General features: G+C 38.9%; 1 protein-coding gene across 2 annotated transcripts in view; it reads left to right on the forward strand.

The window, feature by feature from the left end:
• LOC129746956 (prohormone-3-like) overlaps window positions 1-23,783 on the forward strand; it is a 169,585-nt gene that overhangs the window by 113,012 nt on the left and 32,790 nt on the right. For both annotated transcript variants that reach the window (XM_055740929.1, XM_055740930.1), the window contains exon 3: window positions 3,477-3,597. In XM_055740929.1, the coding sequence (XP_055596904.1) occupies window positions 3,477-3,597 (121 nt within the window). The remainder of the gene's footprint in view (window positions 1-3,476; window positions 3,598-23,783) is intronic.

Genomic DNA, 23,783 nt, shown 5'->3' on the forward strand with positions numbered 1-23,783 from the left:
TTTCATACTTCAAGCTTTCTGGTTGTTTTGGTAGGTGCGAAATATTTTTCTTTATTTATGACTGTTTTTCCCTCATCTAGGTTTGCTGCTGCCTTCGAGCAAACAAATGGAACGGTTGAACTTCCCGGGAAGATCACGGTACTAACGATTCTGGCCTACCGCTGAATAACTCTTGAATCTGACTGAAATAGCAATTGATTATGTAATGAATCATCCAATAGGATGAAAATCCACGAGAAAAATAAATAAGTATACATAGCTATTGTTAGTTTATATGATTAAGTATTTTGAATAATCCAGCAATCTCAAATCAAAATACATTGGATTCTTTTTTAAGACGATTTTTTACGCTGTATCATTTAAAACGATGTTTTCGAATATGCAAAAAAAAATACTTTGATACTATAAATTCAATTTTGGAGGAACTGAAAATTTTCTCATTTGTTTTCGTAAATATATTGTGATTTTTATCTGTTTAGAAGCTTCTTTTTCGAAATCTGTGTAAGGATAGCAGTGACGATTGTGTTAAAAAAAATCAGCAGAAGAAAAGAAGCACTCAAATCCCGAAAAATCATCCATAAGCACCTGCTGGATTATCAAACAACAGTGACTGGAAGGTGCAGGGATTATCATCATTAGTGCAACATGAACATCAAATAGAAATCAACCCACGCTGCCTCCTTCCCTCATCGGACTTTGGTGAGATTGTTTAATTTAATTTTGATTATATTTAAACATATTTTGTCAATCCTATTTGCCATGTAGGATTTCCCACTAAAACATCCTTTCTATTCCTTTCTGAAACAGCTTTATGGGTCGTATGAGTTCTCTGCACCTAAAGAGTTATTTTTGCTGTTTCAGATAATCCCTTCTATGATTACATTGACTTGTCACGGTGTGCATCATGGTATCACACTGATCTTCAAGAGCAGCACTTGGAATGAATATTGAATCCAGATACTCATTTTGGCATCTTGCGTTGCTCTTGATTATCAGTTGTACCTCGTGTATCAGCCAATGCAAGATGTGTGTAGTCACCCTATGCTATGCTATGCTATGCTATGCTATGCTATAAATTCAATTTTGGAGGAACTCAATATGTAAGTAAAGTTAAATAAATTGAACTTGGTATTTTAACTTAGCATTGTATTCATAAAAGTATGAATCTTTTTAACAGAACATATATTCATAGAAACAAGATATTTAAAGTCAGGTTCAACTTTTTAATTTTTTAAAATTTCATGAGTGATTTACAATTTATGTTTTGTTAAAAATCAGTTCAGGTTCCCAGTGATTGTTTTGTAAGAAATCGATTGAGTACACTAAATTATGCTATCGTGATGGTGTCATTTTATTATTAAAATCAATAATACTTAAATGACAAACCATATTTTATACGTTTCTTGTTTCTTCTAGTAAATTAAATACCAAATTTTCTTTTTATTTTTATTTTTCAATATTAAGAAACCTTCGGTTCTTACCATAATTTTTAAATTTAAGTTGCCGGTTATTGTATTGATACATAAACATGGAGAAGAATAGTATTCTAATAAAATACCAAATTTTGCAGTTTGCTTTTGATACCTAAATGTGGTCTCCACTTGCTATCAAGTAAAAGTGTATGAAACCTTAATTATACCTAATTTTGCTCTCATACAAAATTTAAAAGCAAAAGATGCTATCAATTTGCTGTTGAAACCTCATTGTGGTCTTAGTTTGTTATCAATTTGGGCATCAAAGTCTGCTCGGGATATTTTCACTGCATTTCAGTCTAGTAAGCAATCATATTTGTCGAAGGACTTTTGAAGGTACATATTACAGGAAGACTACAATCATGGGAAATATAGTCAACCATGCCTTAGGGGGCCAAGTACGGGTACATTAGCCCCCCTCCCCTTCCCTTCCTGTGTCCCCTCTGGAAAAAGAGAGGGGTCTGAAATAAGCATAGGAACATTCCTTGTATTCCAATACCCTACCAAGCCAAATTTGGTTCCATTAGCTTGATTAGTTCTCGTAAAAAAATATGTAAAAAAATGTAAGGTAGCAGGTAACCCCTCTTTCTTTTTATCTCCTGACAGGAAGAAAAGATAGGTACAAAATATTCATATAAACATTCCTCGTACCCAAGTACCATCCTATCCCAAATTTGGTTTGATTTGTTTGATCAGTTCTTGAGTTATGCAAACATATGTCTTTTCTTTGAGAGACCCTTCCTCCTTTCAGTTAGAGGGAGGGATCTCAAACTATTATAGGAACCCTCCCCGGCTTCAGAAGCTTCCACCTGCCAAGTTTCACGCAAATCGGCTCAGTGGTTTTCGAGTCTATAGGGAACAGACAGACAAACTACAAATGTTTAATCAAATAATACAAAAAATATATTTTTTTATTACTTTGAATCATGCTTTATTTGAGCAAAAATATCAAAGAAAAGAAAATCAGTCACTAAAACCCCCGCTATGAGACGATTCTTCCTACGGCTCTGGTCTCCATGCATATGTTTTATTTTTTATACGCGTTCTAAAGCCAAATTTATAAAACCGCCATTCGCAACATCTTTCGATAATATTTGTACTTTTCAGTGGATTTTTTTAAGATTGTACTTTTGCTCACTGGGTCACTTCTACAATTTGATTCTATCCTCATATCTTGCTTACTAATATGCAGTATTTTAGCTGCAATACAAACTTGTTTAGTATTCTTCCTCTGAAAAATCCACATGTTAAAGGTTAAGTTTCATCGGAACTAATTGCAATTTTATAAACCGTTAGCCATTGCGGAAGCATGATATACAAATCCTTTCATGTCAGCTATGCTACGTTAATAATAAATTAAACAAACTATTTGCACCTAAAATTATAAAGGCTGATGTGTTAATTGCAATCCCTTAACATCGCATGTAGCAACCCAGCACGAAATTCATATCTCTCAATACAATGTAGGTGAAAATTTCACCAAAGTAAATTAGCTGGTGCGTGATTGTTGAATGTCAAGTCGCATTTTCATGCATCACGCAAAATTGATGGAAAAATAATGACCCCTTTCGACGGAGCAGTATGCAACAGCTGAGGAAAATGATGCTTGATTCTTGCTTTGAAAACTTTTGCGGTGCTCCAAAAAAACTCACGAGCATTTCGCATCTTTTTGCATTCAATATTGGAACAACCATCTTAGGAAAAGCAAACAAAGTGAAAAAAATCCATGATCATGGTCGCGATGTTGCTTTTAGTTAAAATTTATTGGTTCTTTGGAACTGCATCTCATATCAAATTGTTTCTCAGGATTGTGAATAATGTTGCACCTTGACTGCAGAACGCGGTTCTAGTGAAATCTGACGTAACTTTTGTTTGAAAGAAAATTCAATGTTTGAAATACCTTTTTGATTTTAATTGAATTTAGTATTGCTTAAATACGTTAAAACCCGATTTTTTTTTTCAAAGCATCAACATAAAATAACAAAACTATTTTCCTTTTTACAGAATGAAATCCTGGACGAAGATCAGCAAAACCAGCGAGTCGAGGAGGACGTCTGCTACGGAAAACCCTGCTACTCCAATGAAAACTGCTGCCCGGGTCTGGTTTGTGTAAATGTCGATGGAGGTAAATATGATATCGGTCATTTTGATTGACACAAGTAGAAATTAACCAAAAACTATCACTACCCACCGTCACGATCACCATCACGAAAATAACGTTAATTCACTACTAGAATCACACTGCTTTGATTTTCCTTGTTCATTGAATGCATCATCACTGAATTTATCCTTCACGCTTTTTTCCCAAAACTTTTATGAAGAATCTGCACCTGATTGAATGATTGAATGATTGAAACTCAATCAATTTCGAATTACAGTACAGTTTTAATTTCTCTCGCTCTATTTCTTCATCAACTAAATTGCATAGAAGCACCTAGTGATGTGAACATTATTTTATAGATTCTTTTTGAACAGAATATTTTAGGACATGGGTGGCCAACATTTTCAATAGGCGGGACAAATTTCAGAAATGAGATTGACTTGCGGACCAAAAAAAACAAATAGGGTTAGTTGCCCTACTTTGGACCCTTTAAGCGATGGCTTTTAAATAATCATGTTTTTCTCATAAATGGATGGGAAATTTATATCTTTCGAGAAATTCATTTATAAGTCATGATCTTATCTGCAAGTTTCAATGAAAATTTTCAACTTAGGTTTTGCCGTTATTGAGAGATTTGCAAAGATATGGGTGATCAACATTTCCAACTTTGAACCTACTGTTCCTATTTTGGTACTGGATCGGTTCCTTTCATTGGACCTACAACAAAAATTCCTATAAAAAGTATGATTTTTCGAAAAAAAAATAAACAAATTCATTAAAAATATAATCTTCAATCAATTATTATCATACAAAAGTATAACAGCTTTTTAACATTGGAAAAAAAAAACAAAAATTTCTGTTATGAATATCACAAACTTGTTTATTCCCCGTCAGCTCTATCACCAGAACAATAGCTGAAACTTGTTTGTGTTTGCTTACTTGTAGTTTTTTTCAAGCTGACAAAAATGTAAAAAATATTCAATATTGGTTCTGAATAAGGCCCCAATTGTACATTCGCACCTTTGTTGATTTGTTGGTATTGATACAAAGTATTGGTGATGTCAGGTCTAAACATGGAACACCAAAGTCGAAAGTTTCCTATAGTTAGACCCTTTCCAAATATTCCGAGTTTTCCATTGATTTTCATTTATTTTCGGAAAAATAGGTAGAATGGTTGATATTCTTCACATTGAAAGTAATTTTCCTGCAAACTTTGGCTTGGATGGTAAAAAAACGTGTTTTTTCCTTAAAAACTCCAATTTCTTAATACGCGCCCCACTAATTGAGCTATCTGGTTTACCACTGATGAGAAAGTACATTTTTAAAATCGTTGAAAAATTTATCAGAAAGACTTTTAATGGCAAAAAATGGTATGGTAGGATTCAGGAAGAATAAGGGCTCATTTTATGCATTGATATATCTTTATTTTATGCCAGCAAAATAAATTATTTACAATTTTCGGCATTTTAGGACTAAAGTAGGCTCTAGGTCCAAAGTAGGAGCACTCACCCTAGTTCTTGAGTGTTCAAAGAAAACAATTAAAAACAGATTTTTGAAACGCTATAATAAAAACCTTTGCCTAGGTCACATTGAGTATAGATTCATCTTAAAAAGTAATTTTTGGTACCGTAAAACGGAGTAACATTGATCAGCGGGGTAGCTTTGATCAACCCGATTTTTTTCCACATAATCATCAATAACTAAGTCTAATGTTATAATATCTCGAAACTTTTCTACTTTTAAAAACCTTCATGTTGAGTTTCAAATAGGGTAAAACTTGGTTTGTTTTTGAAAATTTCAAATGTTATTTCAAAATCTTGAAATATCTTTTTTTTTCGAAGGCTCGCAAACAAACACTCTTTCTGATGAAATCGAAGTGTTTAGAAGCAGCAGTATGAATTATTGACAGTTCAACTTTTTCCACAGTAAATTTATAGTTTTGGTGTAGTTTTTGATGTATTTTTAGGTAAATATTAGATATTTAAAAAAAGGGACAATTTCCAAGTCTAGGACAAAAAGCTAGAAACACACATGGGTCCATAATAGTTCAGTACAATTGGTTCGACGCAAACAACGACTCATAAAACATGGTTGAAATTTTCCCTCAAATAACTTTCAATACTCTTTCTCACTCTCTGGAGCCACCATCTAGCAGCTTTAGAACCCTTATTGCACACATCTCGCCAAGCTTCCAGAAAATTCTCAATGTGGTAACTAGAAGATAACCGGCGGCTAACTTTGCGCCCTTGTTTTCTTTTTCTTCCTTTTCCAATGGAATTTATTGTATTTCCTAGAGCACAACTTTTATTGTGAGCATCCCTTTCATAGAGTGCACGTTTCCCGTTCACGGAAGAAACCGTTAGCTTTAATGTGTTCCATTTTGAATGCCTTTCACTTTAGTGAGATCAACTTTTCATGGAAATGTTATTTGAGTTGAAAAATGTTTTTCACGAAGAAGTTGCGCTGCAAAAAAACAATAAGGAAGGATAATTTCAAACGTTTGAAACATCCTAACGTAGTCGTAACATCTTCAAACTGCATCCTAACTTGCACATGGTTGTTGAAATTCAATTTCATAAAAGCCTTCCGGTGCATTCTGAGAATGGCTTTCATTCTTAAAAATTAGGTGTAAGTAGTAAACGAAATGGCCTGAAGGGGTACCATTTCTTCTCGTTAGACGAATGAAAAAAAAACTGGGGAACAATCGTCTTAAGGAATAGTAGATTGAAACGACTAGATTTTTCTTAGAAAATTTAAACAATTCGATATCTCAAGAACAAAACTATTAAAACTCAAAGATGAACAACGTAAATAAGGCATTCTCGTGGATACAATATTGTTCCAGACCAAAGTTCAAATGGTTTCGAAGATTTTAAACAAGACGTCACATTTATCGGCGAAGTTTCATAGCGCAAAAAGCTTCATCGCGCTACTTCGGACGATCTGCAATGTTTATGGGCTGCCGAAATAAACGAAAAAGGTTCAACCGGTGAATTTATCATAAACTTCTTTTGCCTAACTACCGACAGAGAATTTCCATTTGCGCCAGCACACGGAATGATAGAACCAAACTTGTGCCTCTGTCCTCCGGATGGTTTTCGGATAAAAGCCGCATAAAAAAGTAAGTGGACCTGTACCAAATTAGCATTCATTTTGTTTGAGCTACTCCCCAAATGAGACAGAATAAGAGACAAGAAGCAGCAAAAAAAAAAATACTCATCAACAACAAAAAGCGCCACGACAAACCACCCCACTCCACCCTTCTTGAGTAGCAGCAGGTTTTATGTTTTTGATATGCTTAACCAACATAACCAAATGCTGCTGCTGTTACTGTATAGGTATAACAACCATAACACAATCAAAAGTACGATCTCCGTTCTTTTGTGGAAACATTTGCTCTCGTTTCTTTTTTTACTTTTATTTTTGGGAACAAGGGATGGCGGAATCCTTTTCGTTTTATTTTATTGTATTTTTGTTTTCGTTTCGAGTGACCTGAAGATGGTGGGTGGAAAATTGGGGACCAGAGTGTTGTTGGAACAGCTCGACTGACGACGACGACGACTTTTGATAAAACCGGCTTTTTATGGGCGAGTATCATCTTCAGGCAGCATTTTGCCTACCGTGGACGGACAATTCTGGGAATGGATGAGAGCAAATACATTCGGTACAATTGCATTTACTACCAGAAATGAAATGAGCGTGAAGCCTTCGAGTTGATGGAATGTGGAATGAAATTTGAAATATGATTCTTCTTCTTTTCATGTACGTAACATAGGTATATTTCTGTAACAGGCATACATTAAAAATGAAATTTTGTTAGGAGATGATACGATAAACACTACAATGGGTGATTAAAATTAATTTACATCCTTATTTTTTTCTATTCGCAATATTCTATCTCACCACAAAACTTGACGAACATAATTCCTAAAACTCACTCGGTCCATGGCAACCGTTCTTCAATTTCTCGGACATCCCACATTTGCCAGATCATGCTACACTTGGTCTAACCACCTCGCTCGTTGCGCCCCTGCTCGTTCTGTTCCAACCGGATTCGTAGAGAACATCTGGTTTACAGGACAGTTGTTCGGCATTCTCGCAACATGTCCTGCCCAGCGTATCCGTCCAGCCTTCACCACCTTCTGGATACTGGGTTTGCCGTAGAGTCGCGCGAGCTCGTGGTTTATCCTTCGCCTCCACACTCCGTTCTCCTGAACGCCGTCAAAGATGGGTCTTTACACTCTTTGCTCGAATACTCGGAGTGTACGTAGGTCCTCCTCGAGCAATATCCATGTCTCGTGCCCGTAGAGAACAAACGTTAAGTCTTCTCGATAGCAGTTGCTTGTGGAGTCCATAGTAGGCACTACTTCTGCTGATCGTTCGCCGCCGGATCTCACGGCTGGTGTCATTGAATGAGGTCACCAGGGAGCCGAGAATCTTCGACTATCTCCAGCTCGTCGCTGTCGATTGTGATTAATGGACCAGGGGGTTCGGTCTGTCTCGGACCCGCAGACCAGCATGGGCTTTTTCTTGGACGTATTAATCATCAACCCAATCCTTCCTGCTTCGCGTTTCAAATTGCAGTAGATTTCCTCCACCGCCGCGACTTAACAATGTTCTACAAAGTTGATGTAAAAGGTATAATGAACAACTTTGTAGAAGAAACCATGCCTGTATCTTGCTTCTGTAAAGAGTTAGATTTTGGCGTCACCTTACGGAGAAAAATAGAACTAATTCAAATCCATCAATAGATAGCGCAAATATAGTCGAGTAACTTTGTCGAAGACACCGATGAGCTGCAACGAACTCTCTGGCCTGTAGTCAATTTTTACTGCAAAAGTGTGGTTCCTGGCCCACTGTGCGCCGCATATGATCTGCCGACTATGTCAATGTCATCGGCAAAGCAGATAAGTTGACTGGATCTGTTGAAAATCATGTGAAGTCAATGAATTGATGTTGCGTAGGGACTTGGTGTGTTCACGGCTTTTTCGGAGGATTTGCCGTAATGTCTGATCCATTGTAGACCGTCTCTCCATGAAGCCGGTCTGATGACTTCCCACGAATCTGTTTGCTTGTGGCGTAGGCGGCAGAGTAGCATTCGAGACATCACTTTGTAGGCGGCTTTGAGGACAGTGTCCTGTGTTCCAAATCCGGACGATCAACCGGTGAAGGCAATCGGGCAACTTGCCCGGGCCCATTTTGATGAGTTCAGCTGCGATGCCATCCTTCCCAGCCGACTTTTCAGCTGGTCAATTACTTTCTTAGCTTCACTCATCATTGGGAGTGTCTCCTCTACGTCGTTGGCTACGCCCGCGATGTCCTTCCCTCACCGTCTTGATCTCCTGCATGTGCGCCGTTCAGATGTTCATCGAAGTGCTGCTTCAACCTTTCGATCCCCTCACGGTAGTCCGTCAGGATGCCACCGTCCCGGCACATTTCAGCTTGCGGCACGAAGCCTTTGCAGGATGCGTTCAGTTTCTGATAGAACTTTCGTGTTTCTTGGGAACGATGCAGCTGCTTCAGCTCCTTGAGCTCCTCCTCCTCCAGGCAGCGCTTTCTTTTTCTCCTGGAAAATTCGAACTCGCTGCCTCTTCCGCTGGCGGTGATTTTCCACATTTCGACGGGTGCCTCTTTGCATTACTGCCACCCGCGCGGCGCTTTCTTCGTACATCACCCTCCTACACTCCCCAGACAACCATTTGGTGGGTATTTCGAATTTGCAACGCAAATATACGTGCAAATATACGTGTAAACATATCGTATATAATGTAGCAAAACCAGTATATACGTATCATTTTGGAGGCCATATAGGTACATTAGCAAACATACCGTCAACTGGGGCAACATGCAACACTTTTCTACTTCAATGGCTTCTAAAATCTCAATGCTTACAGATAATCATACCTCTTGTACATCAAAAATTTTAAGGTTGATGGGACACCAAACTGACATAATCAAAAAAAAATATTGGTTTTACCAGTTATTTTTAAATTTACAAAAATATGCGATTTTCACCATACTAAGAAAAAGAGGTAAGTTGCAACGAATTCTGTAATTGATGAAAAATTAAATGAAAACGTTTGAAAATTTAAAGTTTTTGTCACATTTGTGATGTCATTTCGCATAAAGCACCAATTGCAGTAATTTTTGGTTATGTTTGAATTAAATTTTACATTTTTTCTGTCAAAAATGTTCTTAAGAAAAACGTGTTGATCTGCTGCATACATTTAGGGGTAAAAAATACTACAAAATATTCTATTATCTTAAATCGTCTAAATTAATCTTAGGATGGATGAAATTTTAATGTTAACAAAAGCAGCATGCAAAAAAATCATATCCCAGCATATGGAAACGCGATTTATGAGATTTAGTACTGATTTGCATTTTGTTGCATTTTGCCCCAGTCAGCTAACTGAATTATAAAAATATTTATATAAAAATATTTGGTGATTGTTTCAAAAATATTTCTACACCAACAGTGTTGGTTTTGGATAATGAAAGCAATATAAAGTTTGTAGGTGATATGATTAAGCCAATCCGTCATACGAGGTAAAGTTTTTTACGGCATCAAAAAATGTAAAAATTTGTGCATCTATTGTTCGATTTTTTAAATTTGTTATGAGAATCAAAAACTTTAAAAAATTCTTTCACGATGTTAAAAACTATGTCATCATCAATTCGTTATCATTCAATGATAACTTTCTTACAGTATATTGAAATAAAAATTGAATGAGTGTTGTGGTTTACAAATGTTGCATTTAACCCTGCTTTTGCATGATGCCCCGTTTGACGGTATTATTGATTCGGATTGTATTAAATTACGATTTGCACGACTTGTCATGCGTCATTTACGACTACCCTGATTCTTTTTGGAATATACTTTGACAATTTACATCATCATATAGATGATTGAGGTTGTAATATACGACATTTTTCGTAACAATATGGAAAGTTTGACGACTTATTTGGTCGTCTTTTGCGACTTGAGTGACGGGCTCTCATTTTCCGTCAGTTGAATAAAAATAAGATTATTATTTTTTTTGTACTTTAAACCAATTGGTTTATTCATCCCCAAAAATAATAAAAATAAGATTATTTCAAAGAAATGCGTTTTTTGCTGTTGAATTCAAGTTTATATCGTACAAATTTATTATTTGCCTGATTGCTGATTTTTTTTAACGTTCATGAAGTTATTGTTAGTACCTGGACTTGATCCCCTGACCATACGATCTGCAGCTCATGATGGTTCCTCGACGCTATCTGGAATATATAAATTCAAGATGATTTGCTTGAAAGGCATTTAACCAAAAGCAAATCGTATATTTCTATAACTTAAATATTTCAAATCGTAGAACACGTCATTGATGATCTAAAAATAGACCAACATTTTGAAGCCTCCTTTAATACGATTCCAATCATCGATGTCCCATTATCATAAACGACTTTATTGAACTTTTTTGTATTCTTTTACGACTGCCAGCAAATACGTTTTACGAAAATCAGACATGCGAATTAATTTGCAAAGGTATACGATTGCATGCACATTATTACGAATCAATGTAGTTATATACGTTTTTTATTTCGAATTATTTTATGCATAGCACGACAAAATCTCTCAGTCACGGCTGATCACCGTTTATCGGTCGTTTCACTGATTCTTTGCGAATTGTCGTACACAAAGGTCGAGTTCATATGTACATAAATACGAGTCTCTCTTCTTGTCGTAATAAAATCATGCAATGCTTTTAAATACGATAAAGAATATGCATGGACCGCACATTGTAGGTGCAGATATACGAAAATGAGAATAAATAGCATTCTATAAGATGTAATCTGTAAAAGAAAATACGACTTCTGGTTGTCTGGGTCCTCGTGGAACGAGTCGTTCCGGCGAGTTTGTTCCACATGACCGATGACGTTCTCCGCAACACTGTTGATGGCTGTCTTGATGGTATCCCACCAGTCCTCAAAAGGGACTTCGTCAAGCTCACCCTCTGCAGGCAGCGCTGCTTCGAGCGATTGCGCGTCCTCAGGTTACTTCAGTCGTGCAATTCAGTTCCATATGTTGTTTACTACGGAGAGTTTTGGGCGCATCTTCACAATCACCGGATAGTGGTCTGACTCAATGTTGGCGCCTCGACAGGATCTGACGTCGATGATGTCCGAGAAGTGCCGGCTGTCAATCAAAACGTGGTCGATTTTGTGATTGCGTTCGGAACGATGATCTCCAGGTGTACTTGTGCGGAGGCAGTGTTTGGAGGCGGCGAAATCTATTAGTCTGAGGCCGTTTTCGTTGGTCAGCTGGTGCGCAACAAATCCCCTATCGATTTGAATTCCTCCTCCTGGCCGACCTGAGCGTCTAAATCACCGATAACAATCTTGATATCATGTTTTGGGCAGCGCTCCAGTAGCGCGTAGAATTCGTATTTGTCATAACCGGTACTTCCGAAGTGAGGACTGTGCACGTTGAAGATGCTAATGTTGAAGAACCGGCCCTTGATTCTCAACCGGCACATTCGTCATCACTATAAAAGCTGTTCCAAGCTCGTGTGTGTTGCCGCAGCTCTGGTAGATGGCACGACCATCTGGGTACGTTCGTACCGTGGAGCCCTTCCAGCATACCTGCTGAAGTGCTACGATGTCGATTTTGCGACTCTTCAATTCGATGGAGAACAAGTGGGTACTGCCCACGAAATTTAGAGATCGGCAGTTCCATGGCACAAGTTTCCAATCGCTTATTTACATCCACCGAGTTTAAAACATAATAACATCGCTTCTTATTGCCTCATGTCTGCATATTTCGGCAAAACATGAATTCGCTGTGAAACTGTTTGGGTTAAAATTTATGCCCTTGGGAATCATATTTTCATCACATTTCTAGTCCTGTTTTTTTCACTATCCTGAGAATAATAGCTTAGCTTAGCTTGATTGACTACTCACATCCACCTTAAACTATGGAACCCGAAAATGCTTAATTTTTTTAAATCAATTGTTATCGCTTATTATATTGAAATAACATCAATGCATTTCGAACTCCATAATCGCAGGCGTGGCTCAGTAGAATGAATTCCACATCGCCAATGGTTGCTACTCCGTGATTGACCGAGGCCATCAATTTTGATCAGAGGTCAAAAGAATGGTGTCTGGGATTGACAAGACATTCACAATGTCCAAAACTGATGCTCTCTCTTTTAACATCAATAACGGCGCCGGCCACGTCCTAGTAGTCAATAGATAGGTATGAAAAAAGAGAAAGGGATGAAAGAAGAAAATTGTGCATTAGGACCAAGGTCACCTCTGCATCCTAGCAAATAATTTTGATTGGGAGATTGGGTAAAAGGATTTGATTTGGAGACACTTTTGACTGTGTTGTGATCTTGAAGAATAAATCTCATATATTCCTGTTTTCCTACTGTTCGTGTATAACGCACGCCCTTTTTTATATTTTTTCAATTAAAACTCATTAACCGCTGCTTTTTATCTAAACTCAAGATTTGTTTAAACCAATCTTTAAAATATTAGAACTCATTGCTATTATTTGCAATATTTTTAAAAATGAAATTTTTCAAACTTATTTTAACAAAAATATTGTAATACTTGTAGTGTAACAGAAAAAAACTGTTCATAATTCCTGGATAATATCATGATTTGCCCTTTATTTTTCATTTTTTAATATCGCCTACGATGTAATGCATTGAAAACAGAAGTGATGACTTCTTTATAGAATAAATTTAGAATATTTAATAAAATCCAACCAAGTGAAAAAAAACTATTCAACATTCAATAACAAATCAATTATCAAGAAATATACCTGACATATCTAGCAGCTCAACTAAAGTTCGATTATCCAAGAAAATAGAAATAAAATTTATACATCCATTTTTTAAATTTAAGTTTAGCCTTTAAAATTCATTTGATCAGCCTCCAAAGCATCATATAAAATATCCATTAGTTTATTTTCTGCCAAGTTTATGGGAGATCGATCACTGCATTTTTAATACGAAAAAACTAATTTTAGACATTTTTATCGATTTTGAAAATTGTTCAAAAAAACCAAAATCGTGTTTACGAGGAAACCATTTTTAGATAAACGAAACAGATATAAGAAGAAGTCACACATTGAATAAAAAATTAGAACGGGTTCACCAAAGCACCAAAGGGGAATTTTGACCTCGAAGGATCCAGGGCACAGTAATAGCTTCCACTGCAGTTGAAACCATAGCTAACGATACTTGCACCCATGGAGGGGCCCGATGTTCGATACTTGACCATTCCTTCCAGGTGTCGACAATTCTTGGCTCAGATGGATCAGGTGATGTTGGGGAGACTTCTTCAGACGATTCTTTAGGTGCGCTTCTTCAGAGGATTCGAATCTATAGGGTGAATTTTCTTCGGGTTGGCCAGTACCATGAAAACTTCGATATTCGGTCGTTTCTTTGAAAACTTCACAAATTTTCAATTTTTGGAGTTGCATTTCTTACTGTCAGAAAAAAACGCGTCCGCTTTGTTCTTCCACAGCCTACCGAGTCCTCTTTTCACTATCCTGAGAATAATCTAGAAAAACTTCAAATACTCAAAATTTGTTATTATGTGTATAGCACCAAACCGAATAGCGACAGTTTTACTAGCGACACTTTTTACTAGCGATATTTCTGTCATTCGCAGGTTTGTTTTTCTTTTTTTCAGTCCAGTAGGCGATTTCAATGTATTACACAAACATTGTTTACGATATTTACTGTCCATTTTCCTTAGGCCATCGTTCGCATGCTTCAAGTCGCCTAGGAAACTCGCGATGCGTCGTTATGATTTTCAACGTCGCGACGTATGCGACGTGTCGCTAGTAGGCAAGGCTTCTTTGGTTATTAGCGATCATATTTTGGTTTTAATCTGCATGTATAATATATTGCGTTATCGTGGATGAGGCCACAAAATAGAGTCAAGAATTGCGGTTAAACTTTCATGTTATGCAACATTTATCTCCTACCTTCCCGGTTACAACAATATAAATTTGCGTGTACATGGTTTGCTTCACTTACGGCTTGCATTTGAATGCATTCTCCTACTATCTGCCGCTGAACTTCACCATAGTTGCTAGCCCTTTGACGTGGCGGATTGATTTGACGCGTTGACCAGCGCATCCAGACAACCAAGAATCCTGCCACTGGAACCACCGGAAGGATGTGGCAGTTGATTCTTCCCGCCGATGCAATTGCTGCCTTTAGTGCTGTTGCGACTGTAGCGGTGCAACCCAGGCTGCCGAACCAGTAGCAACCGATGTCTTTCCTGATTGAGACGATTGTTGCCGAGCGCAACACACGCGGCTTTAGCTTCCTGCGGTCGTCCTGGCCACCTGCTTCTGGACGCAGTACACGCGGCTTTCGCCTCCTACGGTCGTTGCCGACACCGAAACCAGCACGCAGTACAAGCGGCCCTCGCCTCCTGCGGTGGTTGCTGACACCGTGTCCCGCGATCACGGCGCACGACCCTACCGGATGTCGCCTGGGGACCACCTTGAGCACAGCTCTGCTGCAAGAAGATATACACCACACTTGGCAAACCAGTCGTCGCTCTTCTACGACCACTTGAATGCCGGATTTCATGCAACGGCCTGTAGAAACCACCAGAACCGGAAATTGATCACGGCTGCTATTGCACACCCGTCGTGTGTTCTGTCGTCGTTTGACCCAACGGTGCCCGCCGTGTCCACTGAGCTTGCTTTAACGTATTCCGGAAGATTCTTACGCCTCCGCTGGATGGAGAAACCGGAAGCTTATTGCCCTCTGCCGGATGGAGAAACCGGAAGCTTTTGGACCTCCGCCGGATGGAGAAACCGGAAGCTTTTGACCTCCACCAGATGGAGAAACCGGAAGCTTTTTTGATTTCCGCCAGATGGAGAACCTGACCTTGGAAGTGAAAACCAACGCGCCGTGAAAACTTGCGCAGTAAATAGAAAGGGCCGCCTTCTGCAACCCTTTTCCTTCGGAATTTCCTACCTACCTACCCAAGGGTCCGGCGCCGATTGACCGACGCATATGGCTGAAATAAAAGATCTCCACTGCTGGTGATCCGGAGCCAGCGTCTTCACTTGCTGCCAGCCAAGGTTCTCGTCAACTGTGCGGATTTCAGCGGCTAGACTTCGCCGCCACGAGCTTTTGGGCCTGCCTCTTCTTCGATGCCCATCTGGATTCCAGTCAAGCGCCTCTCTGCAAATCTCGTTTTCATCTCTTCGCAGCGTGTGCCCAATCCATCTGCACTTACGTTCCCGAATCTCGATTTCTAGCGCCTTTTGATGACACCGGCGATGAAGTTCAACGTTTGAGATCCAGTTGCCAGGCCACCAAGCGCGGATGATGTTCCGCAGGTAGCGATTCACAAAAATTTGCAGTTTTCGCGTCGTCACCGCATATGTGCACCAAGTTTCACACCCGTACAGCAATACGGATTTGACGTTTGAGTTGAAGATTCGGATCTTAGTTCGTAGAGAGATCTGGCGTGAGCGCCAGATGTTTCGGAGACTCGCAAACGCAGATCGGGTTTTTCTTATGCGGGTTTCGATGTCCTTCTTGGTACCACCATCAGGCGTAATCCGGCTACCAAGATACTGGAGCACTCCACTGTCTCAACCCGTTTTCCAGCTACCACGAAATTGGAACGATTTTCTGTGTTGATTTCCATCGACTTGGTCTTTCCGACATTGATTTTGAGACCTGCTGCCTTGGAGCTTCCAGTGAGGTCGTCGAGTTTGCTCTGCATGTTTTGTTGTGTTTGGGCGAGCAAAACAATATCGTCTGCCAGGTCAAGGTCGTTCAGTTGCTCCATTGTTTAAGGATTCCACGGCAATCCTCGGTTTGGTCTACAGTCAAGCGATCCAGTCAAGATCTCATCCATTACGATGAGAAAAAGCAACGGTGACAAAATACATCCCTGTCTCACTCCAGCAGTTACCGGGATTGGTTCGGACAAGACACCGTCGTGCAAGACCTTGCACGAAAATGCCTCGTACTGTGCTTCGATGAGATATACTAGTTTCTCTGGGGCTCCTCGTCTCCTTCGCTGGCTTCCCTTTTTCCGTCGTCGCTTTTTTTATGCACGGGATCTTGCCCGTGTTTGCGCTTCACTTCCGGAACAATCTATTCCTCTGGTGAACTTCTGGCTTTCCTGACACGCTAAGTTTGTGCGGCCTTCTTCGCGTGCGCTACTTTTCTTTCCGGAAACTGCAGTGACGTATTGCACGCTTAGAGTCTTTCTCCTCACAAATGGGTTCTTGGTAACTATACGGTTATCAACTGACTTCCAATTTCGGATAAATTCTTGCACGCTTATGTTGTTTTACGCATGGGATGGGTATTTTGATAAATAAGTTGTCTGAATTGCTCTTATCATATCATCGTTTGTAATGCAGTATAACTAAATGTAACGTAAGTCATGAATTCTGAACGATATTAGTATAGGTACCTTCTTTAAACAATTTAAGAGATTGTTTTTTTTTTCAAATCCTAGTAGGTGGCTTTTTAATTAATGAGTTCCGGCTTGAAAAAACGAACACACAAATAAAGGATCTCAGTGAAACTTCATGTTTCTTTGAAGAGATCTAAATTCTACTTAAGACTAAAGCATACATCTTTCAAGGATATAATTGCTAGCATCTTACTAATGCTAACACCACCAGACCACAGAAAGAGTACTATATACGCCGTGACCGAGACTCGATTTCAGGACCTCTGGCTTAGAAGACTGAAACACTATCCTGTAGGCCACAGTCGGCGGCTTTAAAAAAGGCTCGTTGCTGGCGAAGCTTCCCACCAGGATTGAGATCCGTCAGCATCATGAGACGTGGAGCTGTTACTGTGAAGCCTTTTGTTCCGTCACACTCATTTGACTGTCCCTCAAATGGGTTTCTCTTCTTTGCTGGTCATTCATCCCCCAATCGTGTGTAGCTAAAAGAATTTCATAGTCAAGCATTCACCAATTGCATTCAAACAATCGAAGATGAACACGAAACGCTCTAAACCCATGGTGGCTAACCAACATACACCATACATACCGTCAGGTAAAATTAAAACAAAAAAGGAGATTCAGGCACTAGACTGAGTCGATTTGAGATCGTATTTAAATTTCTCAAACCCTGAGGTCTAAAAAGCTTTGTTTTGGTTGCAGCTTATCCACGATTTTTTGCAGAATTTTCATGTAACGTTTACAGTAAATTTGAACTTTAAGGTTTGAACATTGAATATTTTGAATTGAAAAAACAACAACTTGGAGAGGATTAAAAAATATATATTTTTTTAAAGAATGTTGCACCATTGCAATATTTCTGTTTTTTCCGACAGCTTTGGAGTTTTTATCATTGCCTCATAGATATTTATACCTATACCCTTTAAGGTGCCACGATCAAATTGACACACACAAAATTGATTCGCAAAATTCGAGTTTTTATCCGATTGCCTCAAATTTTCAGGGATTGAAAAATAACTTTTTAACTTCATTTTACCATTTTACTCGTATTTTATTTACAGTCCATACGCAAATGTCCGCACCTTGGCTTTAACCCTGGCTATAAGATTCTGCACAACCTGTGAATCGACTCTTTTTTTTATGTAAACCCATACTTTCTTCAGTTCCTTGACTGTCCTCATTACCTTAGAAGGTGCTGCTTCATAATCGCCCAGTACTTCTCGATGGGGTTCAACATTCTCGGCACGAAATTGACCTTATTGTCCGCATACCACTTCAGCACGTCCTTGGAGTTTTAGTGGCGTGAGGCCAAATCCGGCCAGAAGATTGTTGGAACGTTGTGGGCCTCAAGGAGAGGAAGCAGCCGCTTCTGGAGGCACTCTTTCATGTATGGGTTTTGGTGGACTTGTTCTGCTTCTAGTCGCGATTAGGGGCCTTATTTGTACCTTGAACGTTCGAAGCCCAGCCTTCTTAGCCACATCTCGAACGAAGGCGTTCGGGTTCTGGTTGAAGGCCCCAACTACGCGCTTGTGATTTCTGTTGTTGCACGGAATACTTTTTCCTTCACTTCTAGGCTTCCGATCGGTGGTCAATCGTTCCTCGAACCGCTAATCACTCGCGACACCGTAGAATTCCCAACGTTTTAACAATGGAACGATGCGAGAGATCTTTGTTCTCGTGATGAATACACAAGATTCTTTCGACTCCATTTCCGCGAGTTTTGATCACAGGACTTTTAATCTTGCAGGATGTAAACAATGCACTATGAACTAAATCCACCCAAATTTTCATTACATTCTCAACCAACGGTTAAAAAATTAGAGCAATTTCATAGTGTGGCAATTTCATCGTGGAAACCCTTAAGTAGAGGTTTCCTTATGAAATAACTAGGAACAAAGAAAGTGTAGGAAAAACGATCACACCATTAACTCAAATGGATCTTGATCTATAAACCCCTCTTTACTAACACAACCCTTTCCGGGGATATTTGAATACAGAATAGAATATAGATTAGTCAATGTTCCAAACCTCTTTTTTTTTTATTTATCTGGTGTGACGTAAACAATTTTGACGGTTCATTGATTGAAAAGTACGGTTTTTACACCACTTTTTTACATTTTTTGCAATCTAGATGTTAAACAATTCAAAAAAATATACCATTTTGCGCCACGTATAGTTTTTAACTTCAGATTTCTAGGACACAAAGTGACATTTTTTATGAGCATTCCATAGCTGATGCACATTCTATTTTCTCAAGCATGTTTTTCGGATTTTTTTTCTTAGACTTTGAATAACAGAATACTGAAGTATTGTAGATGAATATCGTCTGGGAAACATATTTGAGTTACACTGCGAGGTTTTCAAAAACTATAAATTTTGTTAAAATCGAATGAGAAACAAGAGAGATATAGCGGTTTTAAGTCAGGAGTTTCAAATTGACACTCCAGGAACTCTTACGGGTAAAAATTTCAGGGATAGATCGAGGGTTTAATTGAACTAAATAGGTTTTTCTCCATCCTCAATTTATAAATGTTATGTCTTGTGTCAAGTTTTTGTTCTTCGACTAATTTATTCATGTTCTCATTCAATACTTGATAAGCCATGATTTTGTAGTTTTCGAAGCTCGTATATTGCAACATTTTTCCAATTACTGCAAAAAAATCAACAAGTGCAAGAAAAAGCTAAAGCAAAATAAAACTACTCAATTGGCTACAAGTTCTCACGATTCCTTCCCTAATAAATGTGCAACAATTTATTCCAAAAACTCTGAGCTGTGCAACGATGCCATTCCTTCCACGTGATCGGTTATGAATGTTGTTTTTGAAATGGTTTCAATAAAAAAAAGTTCGAATGATTTCATTTCCGGTTCCGTGCAGAAGCTTGTTACCGTTGCGAAATTCAACTCGGTAAAGTTCTTCCAAAGTAAATAGTTACTTGTTTATTTTCTTAAATTATTTGTTTATTGTTAAATGTTATTTAATTATTTCACTTATTATTTCATCAGAGCAAGATAGGTTTAGTTAATATAAAATACAGGACTCACAAGAACACAACATGTTAACACAGGTACACTGAAACAAATACACAAATTGCTGTACTAGAACGGGTATAAAAGGAACGCACAAATTAAAAAGGTATTAGTCCAGAAGTTAAAAAAAAGTGGTATAATTGGCCCGATGAGAGGAAAGCTACCAAAACTAACACTAAAAAGATCTCTTTCCGCTTTGACCGCCAAGACAGCTAGGTTGCGTATCGAGAGGACTTAACCTTACAATATAACGGTGGAACTATTAAAAGTTTAATATAAAAGTTCATTAAAGTCCGACAGCGGAAAAATACCAGTGCGCAATTGAGAAGAGCGAATCAGGTAAAAGTGAAGATCTTGGTAGTCCTCGCAGAAGTTTATCGGCCTTTTATCCACCAGGACCCAAAACTTAGGGGCATATGCTTTATGCCCTCCGGGACCAACAAGTATCGGGAAGATTCCAATCTGGTACCGCGTTTCTGCAATTTGGACCATTTTGGCAGACAACCACCTCCCGTGATACAAGGTCGAATCCCGAAGGGAATCCACATCTGGAAGGCTGAACGGAATCCCATATCCGTTCCGGCCTGAGGAGCTGACAAGGAATTGGCAAAGTTACCGCCAATTCTTGTCAACTGCCTAGCCACACCCCAAATACCCGTAGCGTTCCGAAGGAGTAGCGTCAACAGCAGCAAAGGCCGGCCCAACGAGACACACGCCACACAAAACACAAAGGTAAATTAATAAAAACACATAAAAATCAATTCAGTGGTAGAGTGTGTGATCCTTTCCGAACAGTCCTTGATCAGCAGCAATTTGTAAAAGCCGACCTTGAGGAGCTCCGTTCCTGCTCAAGATTGAGCTAGCCACAAAAGAAGGCCTTGTGTGCCCACCCTCCACTGAGTCTCCAGAGGAACGACCAGGGACTCGAGGGCTTAGGTTTGGCCCCCTCTGGTCCAGACAGTAATAAATGGCGCCCAACTAACTACAAGCTGGTCAGGGATTCTAGGTTTGGTTAAACACAGTGAGCCTGAGGGAATTAGTTAGCCAGGAAAATCAAAAACGAAGTCTCTGATGCGAGTTGGGTATCAAAGTGGTTTCACGATATCATACTTCTTACCAAAAAGTGAAAATCTAATTAATTTGCTGCTTCAGACTAAGCGTCCACGAGCGACAGCGAACATTTTGCGTCGACAATCGATAAAGTACGTTTTACAATTTTTCATAAAAAAGTTTTTGGGTCTTGATTCGAGTAAAAATATTCTCAGCTCAAATCAGAAAAGTTGGGGAAACCAAGAAAATTTTCACGTTTGAATGTTAAATGGTGAATTCTAGTGAATCGTTTGTTAAAAAAGTTGTTTATGGTTTCAACAACAAGTGATTCGTTATTTATATAGTTAAGTTTGTTTAATAGAAATTAATCAAAATCAAAATTTAGTTATCACTTATCCGAATCGTAAAATCATGGACTTGCGTAAATTGTATTGTCATATGGACGTGTCTCACCTTTCAATTGACGAGGTTGAGCACGAATTATCAATCAGAAACATACCTTTTGGTTTAGAACACGAGAGTATCAAGCGGAGGAAGCTAAAAGATCGCTTGAAATCAGAAAAAGACGGAAAGGATTTCGTTGCTTTCCACCCGCGAAAAGAAACACAGGGAGAGATAGCAATCATCAATACTAAACTTAAAATTATAAAAGATCTGCTCGAGAACCCCAAGGTGAGATCCCTAGAAAGGCTAAAGCTCAAAACACGGTTAGTGCATTATCGGGTGCGAATTTATTTGTTGCTAAATGCACCAAAGTCAGGCAAATTTGCAAGCAAAATAACAGAATTAGGACAGGTGGCGAACGATACTTTTGTTTCTCACTTCCCAGATACTTTTGAGAGTATAGCTGATTATCCAGAAGAGATTGAATCCGAAATTACGATGGCCCTGGAAGAAGTTAGAGAAGAAATAGAAGTGCTGAATGAAACAGTTTCGGGAAATGAAATGGAGGAAAGAGGATTGAGGGACGAAGCAATAGGGGGAATATCGAATACTTTGAACTCAAGAATTGTTGAGATGGAAGAATCCGTCCAAAGGGCTGATGAACTAATGAAAGTTCTCAGCGAATACGAAGAGGGAAAAGAAGAAAATACTGGGGAAATCATAAAGCTTTTTAAAAATTTCGTGATTCAAACTACAGAGCAACAAAAAAAGATGCGGGAAAAGCAAATAGAAGAAGAACAAAAGAGAATGAAAGAAGCTGAAGAAAGAGTGGAAAAGAAAAGAAGGTTGGAAAAGCTTTTAACAAATCTAAATGAAAAATTTAGAGAAACGATTGATTTGAAATTGGAGGAGGGTACATCGGAAAGGCAGGTTGAGGAGAAAGAAAATAAAAAGAGTGAGCAGAGCAAAGATGGATTAGTGGTACAAGAGGGGAAACCGAAAGTTGAAAAGAGAGGTAGGAGGGTCAAACTAGCTGAGTCAAGTGGTGGCTCAGAAAGTGAATCTGACCAGAACTCAGAAGCTAAAATCCGTTTTAAGAAACCCTCAATATTGTCGAGAACTCATGAGAAAACTATCTTAAAGAAAAGTTCCGACAAACGTCGCAAATCGGTCAGGTGTGCGACTTCTTCAGATAGTAGTTTAACAGAAAGTACAGAGCTTTCCACTTCGTCTTCGACTGAAAGCTCATCTGATTCATCGGGGCACAGCAGAAGGGGACAGAGAAGGAATCGGAGAAGGGAAGGAAAGGCTAGGTTGAGGAGGATACCGGTAGCGGAATGGAGATTGAAATATGACGGGAAAGATCAGGGAAGGATGTTGTCGGAATTCCTGAAAGAAATAAAAATGAGAGCAAAATCAGAAGAAATTTCGGATCGTGAACTATTCAAAAGCGCAATTCATTTATTTACTGGGCGTGCAAAAGACTGGTTTATGGAGGGTTTTGAAAATCGAGATTTTCGAACGTGGTCTCAACTAAAAAGAGAAATAAGACGCGAGTTTTTACCGCCGGATTTAGATTTCCAAATCGAAGCGCAAGTAACAGAACGTAAGCAAGCTCGAGGTGAGAAATTCGTAGACTATTGTCATGATATGCAAAAACTCTTTCGATCAATGACAAAGCCGCCTTCAGAACACCGTCGTTTCAAAATTATTTGGCGCAATCTCCGATTCGATTACAAAAACGCGATGACTGCAGCAGGCATCAAAAATCTCGCGAAGCTTAAAAAGTACGGTCGTATTATCGATGAAAACAACGCGAATATTTTTCAGAAGGTCACGGAAGGCCAAAATCGAAATCGTCATAGCCACGTCAATGAAATGTCAATCTCGGATCCGAAACCTCGATACACCGCGAACTCCAATGACAAAAGGCGCGTTTTCTTCAAACCGAATCCTGAAAAAGAAAAAATAGGTCAGCAAATAAAAACAGAAAATTTCAGAAGAAACTTTAGAGAAAAAGAGGGAGGGGAGAAAAGGGGTGAAACATTAGAACCTATGGAAGGAACAGCAAGGGGAACTTTACAGCAATTGGTTCAATCGTATAGACGGCCGCCGATCGGAGTCTGTTACAATTGTAGGCAAGAGGGGCATCATTACATAAACTGTCCGGAAGAAAAAGGAAGATTTTGTAGGCTTTGTGGTTTCGCAAATGTGAACACAAACCAATGTCCAGTGTGCCAAAAAAACGCACAAAGTTCAGCTTGAGGGGGCAAGCTGAGCTGCCTCTATTCCA

This window comes from Uranotaenia lowii, chromosome 2 (assembly GCF_029784155.1).
Source record: "Uranotaenia lowii strain MFRU-FL chromosome 2, ASM2978415v1, whole genome shotgun sequence".
Taxonomy (NCBI): domain Eukaryota; kingdom Metazoa; phylum Arthropoda; class Insecta; order Diptera; family Culicidae; genus Uranotaenia; species Uranotaenia lowii.